The sequence below is a fragment of the Myotis yumanensis genome, unplaced genomic scaffold, assembly GCF_028538775.1.
Source record: "Myotis yumanensis isolate MYYU_CA2020_CCGP unplaced genomic scaffold, mMyoYum1.0.hap1 SCAF_12, whole genome shotgun sequence".
NCBI classification, from domain to species: domain Eukaryota; kingdom Metazoa; phylum Chordata; class Mammalia; order Chiroptera; family Vespertilionidae; genus Myotis; species Myotis yumanensis.
The window spans coordinates 4466061-4492005 of record NW_027223763.1 but is presented as its reverse complement, the minus strand read 5'-3'; the positions used below and the strand labels follow the sequence as shown (position 1 = coordinate 4492005).

General features: G+C 52.9%; 3 protein-coding genes across 5 annotated transcripts in view; 1 reads left to right on the top strand and 2 right to left on the bottom strand.

The window, feature by feature from the left end:
* Window positions 1–2833: 2833 nt before the first annotated feature.
* Window positions 2834–10513, bottom strand: TOR1A (torsin family 1 member A). Its single transcript, XM_070430470.1, has 5 exons — window positions 10290–10513; window positions 9445–9710; window positions 7346–7521; window positions 7122–7249; window positions 2834–3451 (listed from the first exon to the last, which is right to left on the bottom strand). The coding sequence occupies exons 1-5, from the start codon at window positions 10465–10467 to the stop codon at window positions 3201–3203; spliced, it is 999 nt and encodes a 332-aa protein (XP_070286571.1). The 5' UTR covers window positions 10468–10513; the 3' UTR covers window positions 2834–3200.
* Window positions 10514–11718: 1205 nt separating this feature from the next.
* Window positions 11719–18238, bottom strand: CUNH9orf78 (chromosome unknown C9orf78 homolog). The gene is made up of 9 exons (XM_070430472.1): window positions 18095–18238; window positions 17686–17745; window positions 16415–16466; window positions 16211–16281; window positions 15601–15678; window positions 14847–15044; window positions 13775–13911; window positions 13573–13671; window positions 11719–12380 (listed from the first exon to the last, which is right to left on the bottom strand). The coding sequence occupies exons 1-9, from the start codon at window positions 18175–18177 to the stop codon at window positions 12289–12291; spliced, it is 870 nt and encodes a 289-aa protein (XP_070286573.1). The 5' UTR covers window positions 18178–18238; the 3' UTR covers window positions 11719–12288.
* A 159-nt stretch (window positions 18239–18397) lies between these two features.
* The window catches only part of USP20 (ubiquitin specific peptidase 20), a 29279-nt gene continuing 21731 nt past the window's right edge, over window positions 18398–25945 (top strand). The window contains exons 1-4 of one of the 3 annotated variants that reach the window (XM_070430465.1): window positions 18398–18465; window positions 24577–24668; window positions 24791–24917; window positions 25767–25863. In XM_070430465.1, the coding sequence (XP_070286566.1) occupies window positions 25783–25863 (81 nt within the window). In that variant the 5' untranslated portion in view covers window positions 18398–18465; window positions 24577–24668; window positions 24791–24917; window positions 25767–25782. The other 2 variants (XM_070430466.1, XM_070430468.1) reach the window with 2 other exon arrangements.

The window sequence follows — 25945 nt, the reverse complement described above, 5'->3', positions numbered from 1 at the left end:
GTCTTTGTTTTACTATGGTTGCAAATATCAAAAAATTTCTATATGTGACACGGCACCAGAGTTAAATTAGGGTTTTTCAAAATGCTGGCACGCCGAGCTCAAAAGGTTCGCCATCACTGGCCTAGGGAATGTCAATAACTGTGTGGTGTCAGATGGGACCATTACTGGTTTGTAAGTTGAAAAGGCCATGGTTGACCAAGGCCCAGCCTCCCCCACCCCACAGAATGTACACGGGAGCTTGAGATGACCCAGTGAATATAAAATGATCAAGCCAGAATTGTATCATGTGAGATGTCATTTGCAGATTTTCCCCCTAGTTTATGTACTTGGTAACTGAAAAGTTTGAGCTTGGAATGAAGGCTCAGCAACTCGGGTGTTGGGCTCCGTGTGCCCGGCCATGGTGGTTTGCAGGCGGCATCACACAGATTCAGTATTTACCTTACAGGCTCTTACACCCAGACAAATACCATGTTAACCTGGATGAGGGGCTCTACTCCAGTCACATGTTCACGGATGGAGACAGTATCAAGATCGTTGGACTTCCAATGTATTCTAAGACGAGTGGAGGGACTTGAGACATGGGGAAATGCAACTTGTCTGGCTGACATTTTTTATTTTTAGAGACAGAGAGAGAAACATCGATGTGAGAGACACATCAATTGGTTGCCTCTGAGCTTGCAACCAAGGTATATGCCCTTGACTGGAATCGAACCTGGGACCCGCAGGCCCACGCTCAGCTGACATTCTGAACCTGAGCTAGGCCAAGGTCAGACCAGGAAACCTAACTGCCAGGTCTTCCCCCCAGAACTGGAAATGAAACCCTAGTTGTAACCCAGAGCTCAGCTTGATCACACTTACCTGCCTCTTATCTGTCAGTGAGTTGTTAACACCAGCCCTTTCCCCAGAGCTGAGGAGAGCCAGCTGACTTTCTAAAGTTCAAACCCTCTTCCCATCATCACCCCCACACCCCTCACTTCTCAGTTGGACGTGCTCAAGTCCCAGGAGACGGACATTTCCGGTTGGGCTCCCACCAGACAGCCTCATCTACAAAGACAGGGGCCCTCTGTGTTCTGTAATTGGGGACCCCCAGGTGCTGCCATCTTCAAATGCATGATAGATCCCAATCTGTGACTCCTGGCGACCTGGCAACAGGCCAGAGTCAGCTCCAAGTCTAGAACTTTCCAACATGTAGAGCCGTCCTCAGGGGGCCAGGGTGACAAAGGGTCCTGCGTCAGCCCACAGCCAGGCTGCCAACCCGTCTGTGCCCGCTGAAACCTGTCCCTGTGAACACTGCTCAGGCCTCACCCCCCAGGAGCCCCACCTGTTCGTAGGCGCATGTGCGGATTGTGTAACAAGGTATGTCAGTCAGCAGTACTCCCTACTCCTGCCTGGCGTCTCTGGACTTGGACTCCACGGCTGGTGTCAGGAGCTGCATGAGCCCCATGGTTGGCAATGCCCCATGCAGCTGGGCGAGTGGCCAGGTTGTCCTAGGATCCTTGGTCTCTGGTTAAGAGTTCATGTGATTCCGGCATAGACTGCTCCTGCTAGGTCTTCATTCATAGCTTAAGCACACAAGGCCTACAGGGGAGGGGTTTTCTCCTTTAAAACGGTGTCCAGAAATTACAGTTTTTTAATAAAACTAGTGGCTTGTTGCACGAAATTTGCGGGGGGGGGGCGGGGGGGGGGGAGGTTATCCCTCAGCCCGGCCTGCACCCTCTCCAATCTGGCACTGCAGGCTCCTAACCGCTCACCTGCCTGCCTGATCACCCCTAAGCACTCTGCCTGCTGGCCTGCTTACTCCCACCTGCCCCCCACCCCGCCAGCCTGCTCGCCCCCAACAGCCCACTGGCCTGGCCTGATCACCCCTAACCACCTCTGCCTCAGCCCTCCCACAATGGCTTTGTCTGGAAAGACATCCAGAAGGTGTCCTGGTCTAATTATCATATTACCCTTTTATTAGTATAGATGATAGCTCTTGGCATTAATAAAAACATTGTTTTCCAAGAGGTCATATGATTGATTCCCGGCAAGGGCACATGCCCAGGTTTCGGGCTCCATCCCCAGTAGGGGGTGTGCAGGAAGCAGCCTATTGATCTCTCTCTCTCTCTCTCTCTCTCTCTCTCTCTCTCCCTTCCTCTAAAAATAATCAAAAACATTTTTTTAAATTATATTAAAAATAAAAGCACTGTTCTCAGCATCCTCAAGGATTGGGGCAGCTAAGTTTTCCTGTGAGATGTTGGGAGTTCTAATCAAACTCAGGAAGTAGTAATAATGAGAAAAACATGGCAGACCTACCAGAGAGCACTGGTTCCCTGGGGAGCGGGAGGCAGACCTTCCTTGGCACAGCTGACTGGCTGGCAGGTGACAAGCTGCAAGCACTTTCCTTCCTGGGAAACTTTCTTCTTTAAATATGTTTTTATTGATGTTTAGAGAGAGGAAGGGAGAGGGATAGAGAATCATCGAATGGCTGCCTCCTGTACGCCCCCCACTGGGAACTGAGCCTGCAACCTGAGCATGTGCCCTGATCAGGAGTCCAACCAGTGACCTCTTGGTTCCTGGGTCGAAGTTCGACCACTGAGCCACACGGCCGGGCTCTGGGGAATGTCCTAACAAGTGTTCACGGTGCTGCTCAGATGAAGGCCCCTGGGAGGACACTGCAGGCTCCTCTGTGACCTGCCTGTGCCCTCGTCCATCCGTCCTTTCACCTAAAGACTGCACTGCTCAGCCTGTCCCCACCCAGCGCACACGCCGAGGACTTGGGCTTTTTGCAGCCAAGACATCACATCCTGGTGCTGCTGTGACGGGAATTTGAAAAACCACACAAAGCCAACACTGAGAGTCTGAAAAGCTTCTCAGAGTGTTAAAAACCATTTTAAATAAAGTCATCCCATTTTCAGTAAAACCTTTTCGTCCTTCCTTGAAACAGAAACACTTGACATTAAAACATGATTTTTAAAAAATCATGAGCCCTGATCCGAGTGGACTGGGAACGGCGACTTCCTTCTTAAGGCTCCGCTGCTCCGAGGAGACATCAGTAAGGAGACGGCCCGCAGGCTCCGCTGGGTGCACAGCGCCAAGGAAGGCCCGTCTCTCGTCCAACAGGAGAAATTCACTGGACTCCTGCTCCGGGGCGGGCGGGGAGGTATGTGGAAGGGTTCGAGCACTGAGTTCTCTCCAGCGTGGCAACGCCTCCTGGGCCGTCAGTCATCGTAGTAATAATCCAACTTGGTGAACACAGTTTTGCAGCCTTTGTCAGAGAAAACCCTCTCCTCTTTGGGGAAAAAGGTCATCTCGTCGGCCACTCTGGTTACAATGTCCTCATCCACGTCATAGCCCCGGGCCTGCATTTCCACGCGGATGCACATCTTCAGGTGCTTGTACTCGAGGGGGAGGAAGGGGATGAAGTAGTCAATGAGATTTCGGTCAATTAAACTGCTGTGCCAGAAGCCACCTGGGGAGAGAAAGGGTGCGGTTCATCCTCCGCCCGCCCAGCCCGTCTCCTGCTGCTGATGGTGCCGGGCTGCAGGTGGACCCGCACCGCCCTCAGGGAGCACCGATCTAGTGAGGCAGGAGGTATGACCTGCCAGCTGTGATGCTTCTGTGACAGCCACAGGGCGAGGGACACTTTTGCGTCCCACCCTGGGTGCCTGTGGCCCAGAACAGGCAGAGGCAGAGGGGGAAGGGAGCGATTCAGATTCAAGGAAAGGCCAGGAGTCCTGGCGAGCGACCAGATACCCATTTATTCTGAAAACTCCCCTCACTGGAGTTTCAGCAGCTGGATGAGCAACAGTGTGGAAACCACTGCCGCTGCCGGCATGTCCGGACAGAGATCTGGGGGACCAAACACCAGGCCCCTCGAGTAAGAATTTAGGAAGCCCCCAGGCTGCAGGTGGTTCTGTACCCACCCAGTCACTCCCCCTGAGCTGCCCCGGCCTCCTGACCCAGCGCACACTCCATCTAGGACGACGCTTCGCCCACGGGACCTCACCCAGCATCTCCAGCGTCTCCCTCGCTCTGCTTTCCTCCCGGGCCTTCCCCCTCTCCCAGCCTGACCCCAACTCCCACGTGAGGCGATCCTCCCACACCAGCTGGCGTCCTACAATTCCAGTCCATTCTGACACTGTCTACCCAGAGACAGCATCAGGTCCAGGGGTGAGGGCTCGGCACCCCCACTTCCGCCAACTGCAAGTTCAGGCGTCACCTGCGCTTCTGACCGACCAGCTAGAGAGGTTCCCATGACCCTCTCCTTGGGTTCAATTGATTTGCTAGAGCAGCTCAAGGATTTGGAGAAGCATCTTACTTACTAGGTTACCAGCTTATTACAAAATGATGGAACTCAGGAAGAGCCGGATGGAAGACTCACACATACAGTCAATGATATAGTAACTGTGTACGGTGTCAGGCGGGAACTGGAAATGCCAGGGAGCACTTTGCAAAGTATATGACTGTCTAACACGATGCTTACACCTGACACTGATGCAGAGTAACACTGAACGTCAACTGTAATTAGAAAACTCAGAGGGCGAGGCCCGGGGACAGGACAGCTGCCAGGCCCTCTGCGAGTGCTCCCCAACCCGGGAGCTCCCGGAACCCCCGGAACCCCATCCTTCGTAGTTTTTATGTGGGCTTCACTACACAGGCACACCCGAGTCAACCTCCTCTCCCCTCCTCTCATCACAGGGTTGGTTCCCCTGGAAACCAGCCCTGGCCCTCAGGTGCTTCTCCAAAACCAGCTCATTAGCTAACACAAGCTCAGGCTGGGGTTGAAGGACTTGCTATGTATGTACCTCACGGTCTTTCACGGAGGAAGTTCCAGGGCTTTAGGAGCTCTGTGCCAGGATGGCCGAGGCTGAGGCCGTGGGAAAAAGCGAAACCGACCCTGGGAGCAGTGGGACAGCTCCTCCTGAAGCCTGCTGTGCCAGGCAGGCCCGGCCCTCACGCGGTTCACAAGCGCGAGCCCCCAGCAAGCCAGGACACAGACGATTCAGAGTGCGGGCCGCTGTGAATGAGGCGGCACAGCGCAGCAGGGTAGTCAGCCGCGCGGTCAGGCAAGGCCTGGTAGAGCCGTGTGCTCTAGGCAGAGCCTGAGCAAGGAACCACCACACGGAGCCCAGGAAGAGTGTGCTGGCGGACAGGTGCCCTCAGCCCGTGGCTTCAGAAACCATCTACCTCCCCAGTGTGCGTCCTCAGTCCGACGCCCCCGGAAACTGCCTGGAACAACCAGCCATCAGCTCCTCATCTCTGCCTGGACGCCACCAATGTGTCACCACTCACTGAACACTCTGTGTTCACCTCCCACCTTCCCCACAACCTGCGGCTCCGCAGTCTGTGCCTCTCCGTGGCAGCCCACCCCTCGGAGCGCTAAAGCAGATCCTAGATTTGTCTCTCTCTCATTCCTACACACAATCCTTTAGGAAATCTTAGTTTCTACCTTCAAAATGCACCCTAATACCACAATGTCCCCATCCCCACTGCCACCCCGCTGCTCCAGGCCCCCAGCATTTCTCCCCTGGGCCGCAGTGGCTTCTGGGTGGCCCCCCCGGCCCCGCCACCTGCAGGCTGTTCTCCACCCAGCAGCCAGCGCAGTCCCGTAAGACTGAGTGAGATCACGTCACTGTCTGCTACAAACCCTCCAGGGCTCCCTCCTCTGCATGGAGTCAAACCCAAGGCCTCGCTGTGGCCCCCAGACCGTCTGAGATCGGCACCCCCGGCCGTCTCCCCTCTAATCCAACTGTTCTCCTCTGCTCATCCTAGGCCAGCTCCCGTGACCCAGGCGCACTCCCAACCCGGGGCTCCTGTACGTGCTGTCCCCTCTGATGTCCACATGGCTCATCCCTCACTCCTCGGGTCAGCTCAGTGCCACCCTCAGAGACCCTTCTCTGACCTCTCTATCTAAAACCACAGCCCAGCCTCGTCCCAGCACCCCAAACCTTTTCTTAGTTACTTCCTACCTCTTGGGGGGAGGGTAGGAGGGATACATTTCTACTTCTATTAGATACAGATATATCACATCATCCGACACATTTCCTCATCACTCGCTATCGTTAGGATATAAATTCCCTGATAGTAAGGACTTCTGTGTTTTTGTTCACCGCTGTGTGCCCAGTTCAGTGCCTGACTCCTGGTCATTGCACAGTAAATATTTGTCAAATGAATGAATCAGCCATCTGCCCAAGGCCATCGTCAACAAGCAGGGCCAGGTCTGCCCGATTCCAAAGCTCAGCTCGTGCCCTGGCATCCCCTTCTAGGCACCTTGCCTCACCTGCTGCAGAATTGGGCGAAGGTTCCATTGCACGTGTCCACCTTGTGGCACACCACGAAACCAGTGAACATATTACAGAATACTCTCTTTCATCAGTGACATTCCAGTTGCACAAACGGACATAAAATATCCCAGACTACAGAAGTGTGAATTTCTTGGCAAGTCTCTTTCGAAAGAGACCTTTTGCTCTGTAATCTCAAGAACAAACCCAAGCAGAGCAGAAACTTGGATGGTCAGGGTCAACTGCACAGCTCACAGGCTTTACCACCAGGCCAGTCTCCATCATGGTGGCTTCCACCTCCATGGGCTCAAGGTCTACGGTGTGAAGTTCACAGGAAGAGCAATGAGCTTGGTAGTTAAAGCTCGGGCTCTGGAACCAGGGCCACGGAACAGGCTGTGTGGACACGTGCCTTAGTTTCCTCATCTGTAAAATGGGGATGGCAGTGAATAGCTTCTCCCCCGAGGTTACTGTGAGGATTACAGGAAGGATGCAGGAAAAGGGTTCCGCACAGGGCCCAGGACAGAACAAGGGCCCCGCCCCTGGCTGTTAGCCTCAGGCACAGAACCTCAGAGCTCCAGGACCACCCACAGACAGAAAAGCCCTAACAGGCCATCTCCTCCTTCAGAGGCGCTCACAGCAGCCGTCCTTGCTCAACCATCTGCTCTTCTTCAACAAAGGAAATAACTGAGCTGAGGAAAACAGGAACTCATTTCAAGAGCTCCACGACCGAACCATTTCCCCCTCTCCAACAGATTCCGCTCAGAGAGGCCTGCAGAGGCTCTCAGCAGCTGCGTGTCTAGCCAGTGCAGGGGAGGGGACGCGGGGATTCAGCCTCGGGGCGCGGGCTCATGAACTCACTGTTCTTGTTATTGAAGGCCGACACCGACAAGGCGTGCTCCATGTCTCCGAGCCTGATCTCCTCCCTCTGCCTCCCACTTCTCCAGAAATCCAAAGCCACGTCTGTGATCCTCTCCGCGCCGGCGTTGCTGCAGAGCGAGTGCAGGGAATGAGAACTGGGCTTTCCCCGAAGCCCACAGGCTCGGGCTCCGAGCTCTGCCAGCGTGTCCCAGCCCGGAACGTACCTGAGAAAGATGAAGATGGCTTTCTGATAGGAGACCCCGTCCACGTGGTCATAATAGTCTAGGAAAGGCTTGATGGCATCTATGAGGCCGGCGTGCATCTTATCCATTTCATCGAATATGAAGATGGACCTCGCGCAGGCACTCACGTTGCCGCGGATCCACAGCTGTAACTGATCCTGAATCACAGGAGGAAGCAACACGAAGTTCTCAGCCGGTGCAGCTTCAACCCCCAGCACGGGCACCACCAACACCTCAGCTGCTTCCGAAAGGCTGCATTTACGAAGCGCTCACTGCAGTCTCAGCTCCGTGCTAAGAACTTGACACACACCTGCTCTTTTGTTCCTCTCCACAACCCCACCGAGTGGGTGTTATCATACCCATTTCACAGATGAGGGAACTGAGGTACAGAGCGCTTAATCAACTTGCCCAAGATTATAAAATTTCTGGGATCTGAACCCCACCCTGCCTGACTCCAAAGCCCCACACTTGCATTATAATTCCTGTGCTGAGCTGTCACCCCAATGCTATGGCACTGAACTGCTGGCCACATTCACACATTTCCTGTGTACACCAGCCTTCTAGAAAGAAGGCAGAGACCGAGAGACCCATGCTGCCATTCAGTCCTTAGCACAGCCTTGGGAGGGCGCTCCAGCTTCCCGATGGGGAAAGTAAGGTGTGCAGGCTCCTTTAAGTGGGGCACCTGCCTCGAGAGCTCGCGCCTTGGCATGCGTGTGGCCAGCTAACACTCATGAGTTTCTGGAACAAGGCCCGGAGGCTGTGCTTAAACTGAAACGCTCCCTAAGAATATATTCAGGTACTTCTTAGAAGACTAAACAATCGTTAAGGAGAAAAGACCTTTTTAATCAGAAATTTGAGCTCTGGTGCTTTCTAAATTTCCTTCACAAGGTGAAGAGGAGAAATGAGCTGTTTTCTGAGCAAGACTCTGGAGGTCTTGACTTCTTATGATTTTGGTGTCTGCTTGGCTACAGCGACCAGGGTTACAACGTCCCATGGTAGGAATCTAACCTAAGTAGTAGTTCTGCTCTACAGGAGGCCTAGTCTCTATTCACAGAGGAACCTCAGGAGAGCGTGTGGCCCCAAAGCAAGTCACTGTTTAAACAAGGACTCGCTCAGACCTGCTAGTTCTCCCACTCTGCCTCTGCGACTTCAGGCAACAACAGAGAACATGTATTGAACCCTCACTACAGGTCAGCCACTCTCTGGACACCGTTCCCATCACATTTTATTGTGATCGCCCCAAACCAATCAAATGTGTGCACAATTGAACACTACTGCATTCCCTATTTTACAGCTGAGGAAATTAAGGCACAGAGAGGTTAAGTAACTTGCTCAAAACCACACAATGCTAACCAGGAGCCTGAATGCTAACCAGGATGACCAACTTGCCTCAGTTTGTCTGGAACTTTCCCAGGTTTGGCACTGAAAATCCCACATCCTAGGAACCCTGGACAGTTGGTCACCCAAGCAGAAGGGAAAATGTGTTTTTCAAGGGTGAGTGCTAAATGGCTGTGTCTTGCCGCCTTGCAGGTTTGTTACACAGATTAAGAAAGGTGATAGTTAAAGCTTATTTGAACACTCATGTGCCAGGTGCCAGGACACATACGTGACAGACCGATGAGTCTCAGAGAGGTCAGGCAACCTTCCCAAGATCACACGGCTGGGAGTGGGAGAGTCAGGGCTCAAATCCAGGTGTGTGTGCCGCCAAAGCCCAGGCTGCTAACCGGTGATAGAAAATAAAAGCAGTTTGCCACACTGCAGTTAGGCAAACTGAGGCCTCTCTAGAAATGTTCCCTCTTTTACAAAATGAGTTAGATCTGATGATCTTTAAGCCGGATTTGGCCGTGCCCATTTCTAAAATCCCCGGGCACCACGTACTAAAACGAGCACCACACTGGGCCTGATTCTGGAAACCGCAGGGTTTGATGGTGCAACTGCTCGGTGCGTCTGAAACCCTCTGTGGCTGCCGCACGCGGCCATTTTCAGGGCTCCCTCATCTTAAGCAGTTCCCCAACCCCATCCCACCACCGAGAAACCCCGAAGGCAGCGCCCCCCCGGAAGGGCTCCCGGCCCGCGCTTGCCTTGTACAGCGTGAGGTTGGAGGCGTGCGGGAAGTGCAGCGTGGCCACGAACAGGTGCACATAGTGGCTGTGCAGGCCGCCCTCGTAGATGTTCTCCGCGATGATCTTGCTGGCAAAGTTCTTGCCGGTGCCGGTCCACCCGTGCAGGGAGAGGGTGAGCGGCTTCTTGGGCTTCGGGTTGCTGATGAAGCCGGTCAGGGCGTTTAAGATGACTTTCTTGGCAAGATGCTGCCCAAAGAGCTTGTGGTCCAGGTCCTTTTGCAGCGCTGGGAAGGGCAGGGCAGGGCCGTCAGGGCGGGCGGGGGCGGCACTCAGAAAGGTTTCAGGCACCGGCTCCGCGGGAGCCGGCGAGCACCTCGGGCCAGAGCCGGCGGGTGGGCCGGGACCTCCCTCTGCTGGGGCGGCCCGTCCACAGTCGGGCCCGAACCGGGCTGCTGCCCTGGAAGGTCCGCGGCTCCGCGGCCCCGCCGCCCGCTGCACCCGGGCTGACCTGCCGCCCCTCCCGCCCGCGAAACGCAGGAAAGGCCGCGGCTGGGCCCCCGGTCCGCGCCGGAAGGGCCCCGCCACCCTCCTGTCTCCGGCCGCGGGGGCACATCTCTTTGGGGGTCGTTTACCACCGTCCACGCGGCCCCCGCCCCCGGGTCGGCGTGAAGCACCCACGCCGGCAGCCCGCCTCCCGCGTCCGACCGAAGTCCGGGCCGCCGCGGCGGTGGCCCAGCGCCAGGCCCCACCCGCCCCCGGCCGCTCGGGCTCCGGGTTCCGGGTTCCGGGTTCCGGGTCCCGGTCCGCCGGCTCAGCTCGCCCTCCGCCCGGCCCGACCCCCGCCGCGGGCCCCGCCGCCCTACCTGCGCGGCTGAGGCTCCGCTTCTGGCTGCAGCACTCGGCGAAGAGGCAGTAGAGGCGCGGGTAGGAGATGTAGCTGGTGAGGACGCCGGCCAGCGCCAGCCCCAGGCTGATGGGCTCCACCGCGCGCACCGCCCACGGCGCCAGCAGCAGCAGGCCCAGGGCCCGGCCCAGCTTCATGCCCGGACCCCGCCGCACCGCGCGCTCGAGCCTGCCGACCCGCCGCGCCGCGCTTCCGGCTCCTCCCCTTCGCCGCCGCCATCTTTGCCGGGGGCGGGCCTCCCCGCGACGCCGGCGGCGCCATCTTTGTGAGGGGCACCGCCCTTTCCTGCTTCCGGGAGGTGGGCGCCCACAGCTGATGGGGCCGCTTTTTATTTTTTCAAGTTTTAAGAAAAGTTTTACAGAAAAATTGAGTAGACAGTACAGAGAGGGCACAGATGCCTCCCCCACCCGGCACATAGTCCCCCTATTACTAACATCTTTATGTTACATAGGAACCTGTACTGATACTAGTTGGTTCAGATACTTGCTTAGTTTTGACCTATCGTCCTATTTCTTTTTTTTTTTAACATTTATTTTTTTATATTTTATTGATTTTTTACAGAGAGGAAGGGAGTGGGATAGAGAACTAGAAACATCTGTGAGAAACATCGATCAGCTGCCTCCTGCATACTCCCCACTGGGGATGTGCCCACAACTGAGGTACATACCCTTGACCGGAATCAAACCCGGGACTCACGCTCTATCCACTGAGCCATACCAGTCAGGGCAGCTATCCTCCTATTTCTGATGCAGGATCGCACCCAAGGCACCAAATTATACTTCATCTCCTCTTGACTGTGGGTGTTTCCCACGTTTTCCTTGGTTTTGATGACCCTGACAGTTTGGGGGAGAACTGGTCAAATCTTTTGTAGGACGCCCCACTATTGGAATTTGCCCCGTTGGTCTCACGGTTAGACTGGGGTTATGGGTTTGGGGGTGCATGTCCTTTACGGAGGAAAAGTGCTATTTCTGTAACATTATATCAAGGGTGCAGACTACCAGCATGACTTGTCACTACCAATGACCTTTATCACCTGGCTGCGTTCCCGGCGTCAGGTTCCTCTACTGTAAAGTCGCTCACACTCAACTCACTCACAGTCGGAGGATTGCCTATGTCCCAGGTGAGACAGCGATGCCTGCATTCGCCTTCACCTTGCACAGTGCCCGCTCTAAATCAGCCCAGAAGTCACCCGGCCTGTTATTTCCTCATCCCAAGCTGTTCAAATGCTTCAGGAAAAACACAGCACAAGTGGCACTGAACTCGACAACTAACAGGTTGGAGCCTGTCTCTTGAACTAAATGAGCAGCTTTTGAGCTGCCCAACCCCCAACTCTGAACACATGGCCCAGTATCGGTGTGAGGAGACGCAAAATGAACAAGAAGGCTAGATTCATTTCATATTTAATACCGAAGTGCGGAAGTGATAGAGACAGGTAACTTTTCCTTCTTAATGCAAAGAAATAGGTAACTTTGTAAAAGTCAGAGAATACCAGTGTCCCTTTGATCCCATTCTAGAGTTTTCTACTGACCACCAGATCCACTGGAAACGGAAGGATGCATTTCTGAACCCCATTCCAGAGCACTGGAAGTAGAAGACATGACCATACATATAATAATAAAAGCACAATTTAAAGGGCATTATCGCACCCTGAACACACAGCTCTTTTCTCCTGAACCAGGAAAAATATTAAGAAAAAGTCAACATATTTACAAACAAGATTTAATAACGCTCACAAGAATAGTTTGCTCCCAAATAAGAAAACCACATATTGTTTTGTTTCAAAAGGATACAAATTTAGAGCCTAAAAATTCAGCAGGTAAGCAGCCAGACTAGTAGAGTCTGTTTCTGGAACTGTCTGCTAGCCAGTGATCAGGGTTCTGTCCCGGAAGGCTTTTGTCCTGGGGCGAGGGACAGTGCTATTTACATCCCATTCTGCAACTTCTCCTCTCTGGCCGCCCTCAATACCGTCTGTTCATCTTCTTGAACTTCTCATAATGATAGTCATCAGTGGCCTTCTCATTAGCAGGACGCTTGCGGTTTGGGGGGGACCCTGTGAAGGAGAAGAGGAAAAGCTGTTTGCCATCAGGAAGTCACCGACAGGCAAAGACGTCTCCACAGGAGCCCGTGCTGCCCTGGTGAACAGAAACATAGTAGGGCCTCAGCAAACACTTGTTGTTGAGTGACTGAAAACAGACATACAGAGTTGGTGCAGCCAAACCACGCTGACCTCAGCACCCCACGGAGTGAACAGTAGCAGCCACGCTTCGTGGAGTCTGACTGGACCAGGCATGGTGCTAAGTCCTTTAGCCATGGCTTCCTTTTACCCTCACAGCAAGCCTCGCAGGGGCACTGTGCCGTCTCTGCTCAGAGAGGTTAGGTGACCTGCTCAGATAAGGTAGGCTGAGCGTTGAATCCAAGTCTGGTGGCTCCGAAGTCCTTGCTTATCATGTGTTTCACACAAAGCTCTTTGGGAATCCAAGACTACAAAACCAAGACGTTAGGAAAATAATTTCCCAAGGGAGAAAGAATGAGAGGCTTTTCAGAAGCCTCAGCATTTCGCATTTCCTTAGCATCATCCCACTGTTCATGGAGAGGCAAGTGAGTGGGAAGGGCCACTGTCAGCTGCTGGGGGAGGACAATGGGCATCTCGCCCCTGGAGGATCCTTTGGTGACTTCTCTAAAGGTAACTAAGGGCATGACTAGCCAAGAATGAGCATCAAAGCAGCGTTTAAAGAGGGGAAATGGGAAATGGGGAGGCGACATCTGTCTTTCCAATGGAACATGACATGGCCTTTGAAAAAGAAAATGTTTACTGACATGGAGACATGCAGGGCGGACTACTGAGTGAAACGCTGTGAGATCTTTCTAGGTACATACAATGTTTCCTATATGGGAGTATTTTTACAAGTCTGAAAGGTTGTACATAAAAAGTTTAACAGTGGTTGTCTCTGGTGGTGCAATAATGAGTAACTTTTCATTTATTTTTGCTTATTGAAATTTTCTAATTTTTGAGTCTACTTGACAGCCCATGAATCCTCAGAGCAGCCCCAGGTGTAAGTTTTATTACTATTCCCATTTTGTAGATGAGGAAACAGGCTTGCAAAGGGGAAGGGACAAGGCCGGGTCCAGAACATGGACTAAAACTCAGCTGCCCTGGCCCCGCACCCGAGCTCCCACCTGCCTCCATGGGCCCTGAGTGCTGTGATCACTCCAGGCCGCCCTGAGGCCACTGCTGTACTCACGGTCAGGCTCTGGCTTCTCGGTGTCGCCCACTCGCAAGGGACGGGCTTTGGGCTCTTCTTTGTTCCTCCGAATGGGGGCGTTGAGCTCCTCGTGATAAACTGGACCAAAGAGACCAGGGGACATGTCAGAAAAAATGCGGGAACCCAGGAACCTCAAACCAGAGGGGCAGGGGTGAGAGGGGCTGCCTCCCCCGAGGCTTACATCGGTTGTGCTGCACGTAATTCACCGCCATGTTGGTGGGCACAAAGGATGTCTCGCTGTCTTTCTTCTTGTTCTGCTGCTCTGCCAGCAGACGGGCCTTGGCATCCTCCGTGGAAATGATGTTTTTTATTTTAGCACTGAGGGGAGAAAGGAGCCATGTCACGCATTAGACCGCCACCCCTCTGGTCCCAGGAGTGACTGGCGAGGCTGGCGGCCCTCCACTGCAGAAGGAAGCCCTCGTTCCTGGGGCCCAGCTCTGCAGTTTACCAACTCCCCGGCAGCCACACCCCATGGCACTCTCACAGCCTGGAGACTCGGGACTTATTCTCTTCTGATCAAGAGGAAACTGCATCTCCGAGAGAAACAGAGAACTGCCTGAGGCTCAGAGCTGGAAAGCCAGGAAAGAGGTGAGAACCCGGAGGTCTCCCAACCTTCTACTCAGCCGCAGAGGGTTCTGACCACTGCATTTCCTCCATTACGGTCCCCTTTTAGAGCAGATGTTCTGTAGTAAACGTGAGAGGAAGATCATGGGGTGGCTAAGCCCTTAACAATGCTCCTACTCCAACAAAACAGAATAGCCCGGCAGTGTGGCTCAGTGGTTGAGCATGGACCTATGAACCAGAAAGTCACAGTTCAAGTCCCCGTCAGGGCACATGCCCGAGTTGTGGGCTCGATCCCCAGTATGGGGTGTGCAGGAGGAGCCGATCGATGATTCTCTCTCATCATTAATGTTTCTCTCTCTCCCTTCCTTTCTGAAATGAATAAAAACACATTAAGAACAACAACAGAAGAACACAGGGCCTGACTAGAACAGCTGAAGAGCTGTGAACAAAGGCTAAATCAAAACACACTTTGGCTTTCAGCAGTCAGGGTCCCTAAGTGCCTTTAACTGCTCTGCCCAACACTTCAGAACTCCTGGAGACAACAACTCAGCCCACCAGAGAGAACACAGTTTTGTGGGTTTCCCAGGAGACAGGTGAGAAACAGTCCCCTTAACTTTTAACTGGAAAGCAGAGCGGTCCCCCCGCAGCCTAGGGGCAGGGGAGAGGTGCGGCGAGGGTCTGGAACATACTCGATGCCCAGGTCCACCTCAGGGATGCCGCTCAGCATCTGGTTGGAAAGCATCTCCTCCGTCTTCTTCGCCGAGGAGACGCGGATGTTTTCCGGAAGCTCGTAGAGACAGTCCTCTGCGTTCTTGGGCTTCACTTTCTGTTCTTCGTGCTCCACGATCCCTTTCCTCTTCTTCAGCTCCGTCTCAATGTACTTCATCCTGAAACCAGAAACAAGGTCTCAGGAAGCTCACAACAGGCACCTTTGAAATGAGTGGCCCCAACACGGCCCACAGAGCATGACGGTCTGTGAGCAAGTTTTCATCAGTCCATGGAGAGATGAGAAAAATGAAAATAACTTGAAAATTTTTTCTCAAGTTAAAATTTACCACTTAAAGCACCAACCTATGTTATGAGATTACATGCCACCAATCTATTGGTGTTATTCTATATAAGGTTCTTTGAAGACGGAAGGATAATGGGAGATGGTAGTTGTTTGTTCAACAGTCTTATTGGCCAAAATAAGAAGTAGGCAGTCTAGTGTTTATCCCTACAATGTTTTGGGGAAATATTATTAGTCAAGGAATCTAAAATCTCAAGAACCACTTTTAAAGAACTTTTCAGACTTTTTCAAAGTTCTTCAGCCTGGGAGGTGGGCCAAGAGGGACCAGCACTCACGTCTTTGGTTGACTCTAGAAATGTCATCTGTGACTGACTAGCTCGGACTGTGTCCGGCTGGCGCCCACCCCGATCGCTCACGGCCAGACTGACACCTACATGTCGGCGTCCTCGTCCCTCCGGTTGGTTTCCGCGGAGAACGATGTCCCCAGGTGGAGGTCTTCCTCTTCACTGATCCTGGAAGGAGAGAAGCAGAGTGAAGCAGCGCCTTCAGGTCACAACTCACGGAGGCCGAGTTTTACGTGACACCGACAACACAAGTACACAACAAAAATGTGTCATATTCTCTTTATAGTTGGGGGGGGAAATATATGAGATGTGAATACAATAAATATAGGCAAGCTAACTGTTGGCCTGCGGAGATTCCTCTGGGGAATTGGCAGATACTTTTATTTTTTACTTTTATACTGTTTGAATGCATTATTTTCATAATTGTGTTTTTGTTTTCTTTAAAAAGAAGAAAACTTCCACATGGATTTGAAAGACAGTAAGCAATGCACCTTTACAAAATGGACGGTACCCACATCTCTCTAAGCTAACTTTTAAAGAGTTTTTGTTTCCTTTGTTTTTAAACTATAGGTAGTTTACAAAGCACAGAGGATACTTGAAGATGTCCCTCTAAAGCCACTGCTGCAGGCCCCAGCTCCCCGGGGCACACAGCCCCCGGCGGGGCCACTGGTGCATCCGTACCAGCGTGTCCTGCACTCACTTGTCCTTGCCCCTTTCCTTCAGCTTCTTCATGTCCACCATGCCTCCTGTCTTCATCTGAAAGGGGTCATCCTGCAGAAAGCAAAGACAGCTGAGAAGTAACAGCTTCGTAATTGGCTGGGAATTTTCTTCTCTAAGGAAACACAATCATCCACTGAAGAGCACTCACATCTTCCCACTGCCCAGGGAGGACCCCACAACTTACCACTAGAGTGGTCTCTTCTTGTACCTTCTCTCCCACCAGCAGGGCCACAGCACTGAGCAAAACCAAAAATAAAAAGTAGGGAGGGAAGAATGGCGCATTTCAGAGATGAGAAAGAATGTTTAGGAAGTTTGTAGATTGCAGCATTAGTGGCAGGGTGAGATTTGGGGGGTGGGCACCAAAGCCAGCTGGAAAAGCCTATAACACGGGGCTCAACAAGCGCTGTAGATGCTGGGGGATGGGTGAAGAGGCAAACCTTTCTATAAAGCCATTTGGCATTATCTTGCCTTGGAAATCTCACTTCTAAGATGTTTTGCCTTCAGGGAACATGAAGCTAAAGACAAGTGTAGGAAAATACTATTGCGGCCTGATTTGATGAAAGTTTACAAAATGACCTACAGGTCCTCGAATTGGGAATTAAGTTACATTGTGGAACATACTCGTGGTGGAGTACTATGTAGCCATTAAAAAGGGCTTTGGAAAGATATTCTGCAAAGTGAGTGAACGACCACAATGTCATAATGAGTTGAAAATAGCATAGAACAAAAGTTCTCACTCATTCTTTACAAAAGGGAGAAAGAATACAGATTGGAAAGGACATTAAACGTTAACACTGGTTACCTCTGGATGGAAGAATTATGGGTGCTGTTTATTTTCTTGATTATGCTTTTCTAAATTTTCCCAACTCTCAACAATCAATGTGCTTTCACAATTAGTTGGACGCAATGAAAACAAGAGTTAGTGACTTGTTTCTGTACCCCTGGAGCAAACCTTGAGACCACATGGCCCAGGCCATCTCCTGGTTAAACGTTTCAAAGAACGCTGTGCCTCCTTCGGGTGTACAGTGGAAGGTGTAGTGTGTCAAGAAAAGGGGCTAAAGCCCTAACCGGTTGGCTCAGTGGGTTTGAGCATCAGCCTGCAGACTGAAGGGTTCCGGGTTCGATTCCAGTCAAGGTACCTGGGCTGTAGGCTCTGTCCCCTGACTGGGTCAGGGCACATGCAGGAGGCAACCAATGGATGTGTCTTTCTCACATCAACATTTCTCTCTGTGTCTCTCCCACTTCCATCCTGTCTAAAAATCAACGGAAAAAAATATCCTCGGTGATGATTAACAACAAAATAATGATTAAAAAATAAAGAATAAGTAAAAACAAATAAGTCAATAAAAGAAACGGAGCTATGTCTATGTCTGAGGAGATATTCTGTGACAGCGACCCGCCGGGCGGTCAGTCATCCCCACCTCCTCCACCTCCGGGACCCCCCATGGTACCCACCTCACTCCGTTGGGCCTCTTCCTCAAGTTCTGCACCTCTCGGGTCTCCTCCAGTTTTAATCTGAATAAAAGGCAATGTGCAGGTTGAGAGACCCTCCGCGGGACTCAGAGTCAAACAGCTGCGCCCGCACCCAGCCGGCTGCTGAGCTGCCGGCACAGGGTCCAGACGGCGAACCTGCGCCTGGAGCCACCGGGACTCCGATCACTGCCCATCCCGGGGGCAGCTCCTCCAACTGTGCGGCCTCGGGGACGGCGGCCTCAGGCCCAGAACCCTCCATTTCTTTGTCCGCAAAAGGGGACACCACCACCGGCTCCCGGTTGCCAAGGTGTCAACAAGGCGCCGGGCCGGCGGTGAGACCCCGAGCCAGCTTCTCGCTTTCTGCCCAGTGGAAAGCCCGTTCCAAACGCACCGAACCTCTTCTGAGTCCTGCTCATCTTCCTCCGACTCCGAGTCGGCCCGGCGCCGGCGGAAAGCCTTCCCGGTGACCGGCATGGTCGCGCCGGCCCCCCCGGTCCCACAGCTGCCCCGCTGCCCCAGGACCGGTCCGCTTCCGGCGCGCAGCAGTGTCGTCAGAGCGCCCGCCCCGCCGGGCCCCGCCTCGAGCCCTCCTGGCTCCACCCGTCTCGCACCGCCCGCATGACCACGCCCCATCGGTGGCGTAGCCATCTTCCGATTGGCCAGCCGAGGGGAGGAGGCGGGGCGAAGCCGGCCAGGCCCCTCGACCCTGCACAGCTCAGCCTGGTTGACTGACAGGCTGCGGTGGCGCGGTTGCGAAGGCAGGTGAGTTTCTGGCTGCTGCCGGCTGGTGCAGGGGGCCGGGCCTCTCCGAGCTGGGGCGACCTCAGCCCTGCTCCTGGCCGGCGGGGGCCTGGCCCTGCCCGATGCGCTAAACGCCGCGGCCAGGTGAGCAGAGGCCGGGAACCCCCGGCCGCCGTCACCCTCTCCCCTCCTCCGGCCGGCGCCCAGAGGGTCCTCTGGGGTCCCGTCGGCCCACATCGAGCCCCCGGGGACTCGTTGCTTCTCCAGGACAGGGGACGCCATCTCCTTTATTCTGCCAGGGCGTGATCCAGCGTTGAAAGCACGCGTGTGGCGTCTCGGGGCGCTGACTTTTATTTCCCCTGGGTCTGGGCCCCGACATATTTTTTCCTTTAGGGACAAAAGATGACCACTTATTAGTGGTGGTAAATTAAAGTCCCACGCCGATTGCCCCGCTAAAAATGGCCCCCCGCCATTTCTTCCCGAGGAGACGCACGTCTGATGCTTTGAACCCACTGATGATGTTTTTTTTTGGTTGTTTTTTTTTTTTTTTTGAGGCTTAGGGCTCCTCCGGTGTTTGCCAGCCCTTGACCTTAGGGGGCCTTGTTTTCATCCTTTGTCACTAGGACTGTCGCTCTGCCCTTGGCCCATTCCACCCCGAGATGCTGTGAGGATTAAGTTTATTTCAAATATGGGCATCAACCAACGCCCGTAGGAAATAACTAAATGTATAAGTAGTGGCTTAGAAGGCTTTAGGAACCCCTTAAATAGTAGTTTTCCTTTCTCATTATAGGCCGGCTTGTTCCTTTGAAAGCGCTACCTCTTATTAAGCGCTCACTCCGTGGCAGGCACTGGGCTAAGCATTATCTCATTGAACTCTCCCAACAGGCCTATGAAGTAGATTCATTTTGCAAATGAGAATCTAGGGTTCGGGGAGGCAATGCGTGCCTCGAGGGACACAGCCGGAAGGTGGAGCCGGGGTCAGCCGCAGGCCCACCTCTGCAGGTTGTGCATGGCGCCTGGCACCGGAGCTTCAGTAAATGTCTGCTGCAAGGGCTGTTGTTACGGCCCATTGGCTGGGGGAGGTGCTGATGGAGGCTGTTTTGGGTTCCCTCTCCTGGAAGGCCACTCTGAGGCTGGGCAGCATTTCTGGGATGCCTTACTTTTTTCTGGAACAGCCTCCTCTAAGACTGTTGTTCTCTTCCCTGGACGGAGACAGATGCACTCAGGACTTCTCAGAACAGCCTTTTGGCTTTGATCTAAAGCTGTTTAGTAGCTGTGTGGCCTCCAGCCAGTTACTTGACCTCTCTGAGCCTCAGTCATTCTTCCTTTAGTGGTGGAGGTGGAGATGGATTTAGCTTCCAATATTGCCCACCCCCCGGGTGGTTGTGAGGATTTAGTGAGGTCTGTCAGTATGAGTTCGGTACACGGGGCCGTTGGGGCAGGGGCTGGGTGGGTAAGGCCCACTGGAGGTGTGTGGGAAGCAGGACTCGCCAAGGCAGGAGGAGGCTGACAGTTCTGCTTTGAGAGCCAGAAGTACGGTGGCCTCTCAGCGAATTAAGACTGGGTTAAAGGAAGGAACGTATCGGGGATTTAGGGAAAATGGAGTTGCTTGGAAGTCTACTGGAGAAAAGAGGGCAGGAGGGAGAAAAAGGGTACTTGTTCAGAGGGATGGCTAATGGGGTGAGGACCAGGTTAGGGGGTGTCCTTGTGTTGGTGGGGGGCTTGGCAGCGTCACCTTTCCTGTCCTGAGGAACTTGGCTCCTGGCCGGGAGGAGGATGTAGCCAGAACCTCCAGGAAAATGATGAGTAATGGGCACCTGAGGCCTGGCCTCGGCAGCTGGTGCCAGGCCGGGATGTACCGCCTGCCAGTCTGCGTCCCTGGGGAGGCCTTCCCCCGTCACTCAGTGCAGGCCCTGGGGGAAGAAGTGCCTGCCCTCATTCAGGACCGAGCGTCTTGGAAGCCTCACCCCGCCCCGAATGGGTGGGCTCTTTGCAGACTGACGAGCCTGCCTCCTTTCCTCCTGCTCTCTCATCCCCAAGAGGAGAGGCAGGCCGCTCTGGTGGGTCAGGAGGGAGAGGTGCTCTGGGGTTGCTGTGGTGAAGGTGCCACCCCTCTGGCTGGCATTTGGGGCACCCGCTCTGGTGCAGGCACCTCACCGACTCCCAGCAGCACAGCCAACCAGCTGCTCTCAAGAGGGGCTGTTCCCACCCCAGCTGGTTTGGCTCAGTGGATAGAGCGTTGGCCTGTGGACTGAAGGGTCCTGGGTTTGATTCCCGACGAGGGCACATGCCTGGGTTGAGGACTCGATCCCCAGCATGGGGCGTGCAGGAGGCAGCTGATCAATGATTCTCATCATTGATGTTTCTACCCCTCTCTCCCTCTCTCTTCCTCTCTGAAATCAATAAAAATGTATATATATATATATATATATATATATATATATATATATATAAAAGCCTTCACACTGTCACTTCACATTAAACCAAAAAAAGAGGCCCTGTTCCCAGGCTCCATTCTCTCAGCAGTGCCTTCCAGTCTTTATTAAATGCCTACTGTGTGCACTCCATTTATTTGCACAGAGGGCGGGTGGGAAAGGTTGTGAAGGCAGACACGCCCGGCTCACTGCAGGCTCTGTCCCTTCCTTGCTGTGTGGCCTTGGGAAGTGCTTCCCATCTCGGAGCCTCCATCCTTCCTCTGTAAGATGAGGAACTGTGGTCCTTAACTGAGAGAGTATAGGTGGGCATCGCGCCTGGCCCGGTGTAGGTGCTGGATCCTGGCGCTCCTGCTGTTCAGTTGGGGTTACCTTTTCTAAAAGATCCCTCCCTGCTCCACCTTAAGTGAGAGAAAAGGAATCTTTTAAAAGCCTCTGTTTTGAGAAAAAGATTAAACTTACAGAAAAGGTACAAAAATAATAGAATGAAATCCCATTTATACCCATCATCTAGATCAGTGATTCCCAAAGTGGGTGCTACTGCCCCTCGGTGGGTGCTGCAGTGATCCAGGGAGGCGGTGATGGCCACAGGTGCATTTGGGGGCAATGAGTAACTGCTATTAAAATTTTAAAAAATTAATTTCCAGGGGCTGAGTAGTATTTTTTCTGGAAAGGGGGCGGTAGGCTAAATAAGTTTGGGAACCACTGATCTAGATTCACCAATTATTAATATTTAGCCCTATCTACTCTATATATTCATATACTCATTATCATCATTATTATTATTGCTGATTCATTTAAGAGTAAGTTGCAGGTATCATGACTCTTTACCCCTGAATATTTCAGGGGCAATCATCTTCAACCAAGGACATTATAATATATAACCAGAAAAATAGTTTCCATCTTCAGGAACTTGAACGTTCATATAATAGCATATTAGTCTGTTAGGGCTGCCCTAAAGTACCACAGACTGGGTGATGTATTTCCTCACAGTTCTGGGGTCTGGAAGTTCAAGATCAAGGTCTCAAGAGATTTGGTGCCTGGCTTGCGTGGCTCAGTGGCTAAGTATCGACCTATGAACCAGGAGGTCACTGTTTGATTCCCGGTCAGGGCACAGGCCTGGGTTGCAGGCTCAATCCCCAGTGTGGGGCATGCAGGAGGCAGCCAATCAATGATTCTTTCTTGTCATTGATGCTTCTATCTCTCTTTCCCTCTCCCTTCCTCTCTGAAATCAATAAAAAAAAAATTGTATTTTTTTTTTTTAAGAGAGAGATTTGGTTTCTTCTGAGGCCTCTATCCTGGGCTTGTAGTCGGCCACCTGCTTGCTGTGTTCTCACAGGGTCTGTCCTCGGTGCCTCCTTGTGTGTCCAAATTTCCTTCTCTTGGATGGATACCAGTCAGACTGGATTCAGGCCACTCTAAAGACCTCATTTGAACCTAATTGCCTCTTTAAAGACCTTGTAAATTTTGGGGGGTACAATTCATTCCACCGTAAACACTATCATCTAGTATCTGGCCCATATTCAAATTTGTCAGTTGCTCCGCAAATACCCTTTACCTCGTTAACCCAGGACCCAGTTTTGTCCTGTCTCTGGTGCCTTTTATCTGGAACAGTGTCTCGGCCTGCGTTCAGACAGGGAATCGGGTTGTCGGAAGCAGACGTGCTGGCTGCCTAGGGACAGGACAGCTGTTGGCTCCATTCCCTGGGGTTCCGCTTCCTGGCTTTACTTTGCTGTCAAAAGCTCTAGGAGGTGAGCTTGGATCTTAGGAAGCAGCCGGAAGAATCAGAACCGCCATGCACCAGTCACCTGCTGGGTGTCACACGGGGTACGGGCTGGTCGGCCTGGCTGCCCTGGGCAGTGGAGCCCCCAGGGAACAGCTGACGGAAGGTGCCCCTTGGCACGTGACTTACATTCCAACCAACCCGCTTCCTAATTTCTAGAGCATGACCAGTAACACAGTTACAGTGCTAAATATTTTTTGAGCATTCTTTTTAAATTTATTTCAGAGAGGAAGGGAGAAGGAGAGAGGGAGAGAGAGAGAAAGAGAGAGAGAGAGAGAAACATCAATGGTGAGAGAATCATTGATCAGCTGCTTCCTGCAGGCCCCACACTGGGGATTGAGCCAGCAACCCGGGCACGTGCCCTGACCGGGAATCGAACCGTGACCTCCTGGCTCATAAGTCCATGCTCAGCCCCTGAGCCACGCCGGCCGGGCTTTTGTGAGCGTTCTTGCTGTGCAGATAAATGCAAACTCTGAGCCACCCTGAACATCCACTGGATCAGAAGTCACTGCCCTTCCTGTGCATCGACTCACCGCCCTCCCAGTAACCCTATGGCTGTGGTTGTCCCACTTCATGGACGAGGACACTGAGGATTGAGTGATTTATCTAAAAACACACAGCTTGCAAGGACCCAAAAGCAGGGCTAGCTGTCTCTATCTCTGTCCTCCGTAATGACAGTCAACTCTGTGTGACTGTACAGGAAACAACGGCAGGTAGTAGCGTGATAAAAGGTGGCTACGGTTAGTATTATAACACCCCCAGTGGCTGCATGCAGGTGCCCTGGTGTGGAAATATGGATCTCTCAGCCCCAGGAGGGCGGGGCCGGCTCTGGCTTATTTTCCATCACTCAAGCCATTGCCTGAGGAGGTGCCTACTCAGTGCTGGTTGGGTACCAAGATAAGCCAAAGGAAAACCTTGAGGCAGCTGAGATAAGTAAGGTACAGGCCCTGCAGTGGGTGCACTCGTGTTTCAGGTCCTCTGTGTGGATTAGGCACCCACAGTTCTGGTTACCCCACTCAACCTTTCCCTTCATGTAACTGATTTTAACCATTCACTTAAAAAAAATATTCACAAACCCTAAGCTTTTTTTTTTTTTTTAATATATTTTTACTAGAGGCCTGGTGCACGAATTCGTGCACAAGTGGGGTCTCTCTGCCTGGCCTGTGGGATTGGGCCGAAACCAGCTTTCTGACATCCCCTGAGGGGTCCCGGATTGTGAGAGGGCACAGGCCAGGCCAAGGGACCCCACCAGTGCATGATCGGGGCCAGGGAGGGACGCAGGAGGGCTCAGTCCCGATCGGCTGGACCCCAGCAGCAATCTAACCTAGCGGTCGGAGCATCTTCTCCCTGGAGGTCAGTGCACATCATAGCGAGCAGTTGAGCAGCCTTAGCATATCATTAGCATATTATGCTTTGATTGGTTGGACGGATAACTGGACACTTAGCATATTAGGCTTTTATTATATAGGATTGATTTCAGAGAGAAAGAGAGAGATAGAAACATCAATGGTGAAAGAGAATCATTGATCGGCTGCCTCCTGCACACCCCACACTGGGGATCGGTGCTGAGTGACTTTAAAACAGTGGAGCTAGATCACATCCTCATCAGATCCTGATCAGTTCCTAACCAGAACTCCGACCAGAACTTTGGCTGGAGATCCTGGCTAGAGGTCCTGACTAGGCTGCTGATCAACTGAAGGCTGTCTTCGTGTCATTCCTTCTTCGCCGACTCCGTCCACACCTTTGGGGACCCCTGGACCTGCTGGGGTTGGACTCCAGCACATTATAATAAATCTAGATGTCTTGCTGGGTGCAGGAAAAGACCACAACTATCCAATCAAAGAACCAAAAAAATAAAAAATAAAATAAAATAAATAAAACAGTGGAGCTACCTGCAGTGCCCAGTTTGTCCCCCAGGCTCCCTGCCAGAGGCCTCGCGCTCCAGCCCAGTGCTGTCGACAGAGAATGTGGAGATCCGCTGCTGCTCGCGGGTGTCGCTGTCCGCAGAGGTAGGCCCCAGGCTCCCCCACTTGGGTGTGGCCCTTAGCCACAGGCCAAGGAGGGAGATGGAATTTTCTTTTTAGGTAAAATAATGGAATTGTGTTAATGCTTTTCTTTTTCTTTTTTGAAGCCCTCTTCTAGAAAAACAAACCCGAATGAAATGATGTAATATCTGAGGTTGAGAGGAAGCAGAGCAAAGCTGGCGGTGAACGAATGGGAGTGCATGTGCACTGGCTCCACCCGGGTTGGCGTTCCCAGTAAGTTAAAGAGTGAGAGCAGGGGCCTAAGAGTCCGACGAACTTGGGTTCTAGCCCTCCTACCCATGAGGCCCGGATGCGAAGGAGCCCCTTCCTAGCCTGTGAAACTGGGCTGACCACCACCACCTCAGGGATTGCTGGGGAAGGTTTTGGGTTTAAAAAAAAAGTTTTTTAAATTGATTTCAGAGAGAGGCAGAGAGAGGGATAGAAACATCAATGATCAGAGAATCATTGATCGGCTGCCTCCTGCACCCTCCCTACCAGGGATCGAGTCTGCAACCCGGGCGTGTGCCCTGACCTGACCGGGAATCGAACCATGACCTCCTGGTTCATAGGTCAATACTCAACCACTGAGCGACAGCAGCCGGGCACTGGGGAAGTTTTTAAGGAAAGGATGCATGGGAAGCTCTTATCTGGTACCTGGCATCCAATCCGCACCTGTAGCTCCTGTTCTGGCTGGGAGTCCACCTCCCTCTAGTGGACACAGGGCCCCTGCCTTTCAGGAAGCCGGTACCCAGCCCCTCTCAGTGGACCACACCTTTGGTGTGTCTGTAGTTCAGTAGCAGCCAGGAGGTGGCATCGGTGCAGCTGCAGGGCTGACTGGGATCCCACAGTTCCTCACACAGCTATGGAGAATGCCCCGAGCAGCCCAGGGGGAGGTGTTCTCTTCACCCCACTTCTCAGCAAGGAGAGTGAGGCTCAGAGAAGTTACATAGCTCCCCTCGCTCGCCGGCTGATGGTGTGGCTGAGCTGGGACTCAAGGCCAAGGTCGTGCCCTTAACCGCTGGCCTCCCGGCCTCCCTTTCGCAGTGGCTGCCGTGTCTAACCTGGGACTCTGTTTTCCTGTAGGTGAGACCAGGCCAGAATGGGGGACTCCAGGGACCTTTGCCCTCACCTTGACTCCATAGGGGAGGTGACCAAAGACGACCTGCTGCTCAAATCTAAGGTAAAGGCTCAGACATGGCGGGGCCGAGGCCCACGTTCAGGGCCTCTGATTTCTGGGGACAAGAGTTTCTGAAGCAGCAGCA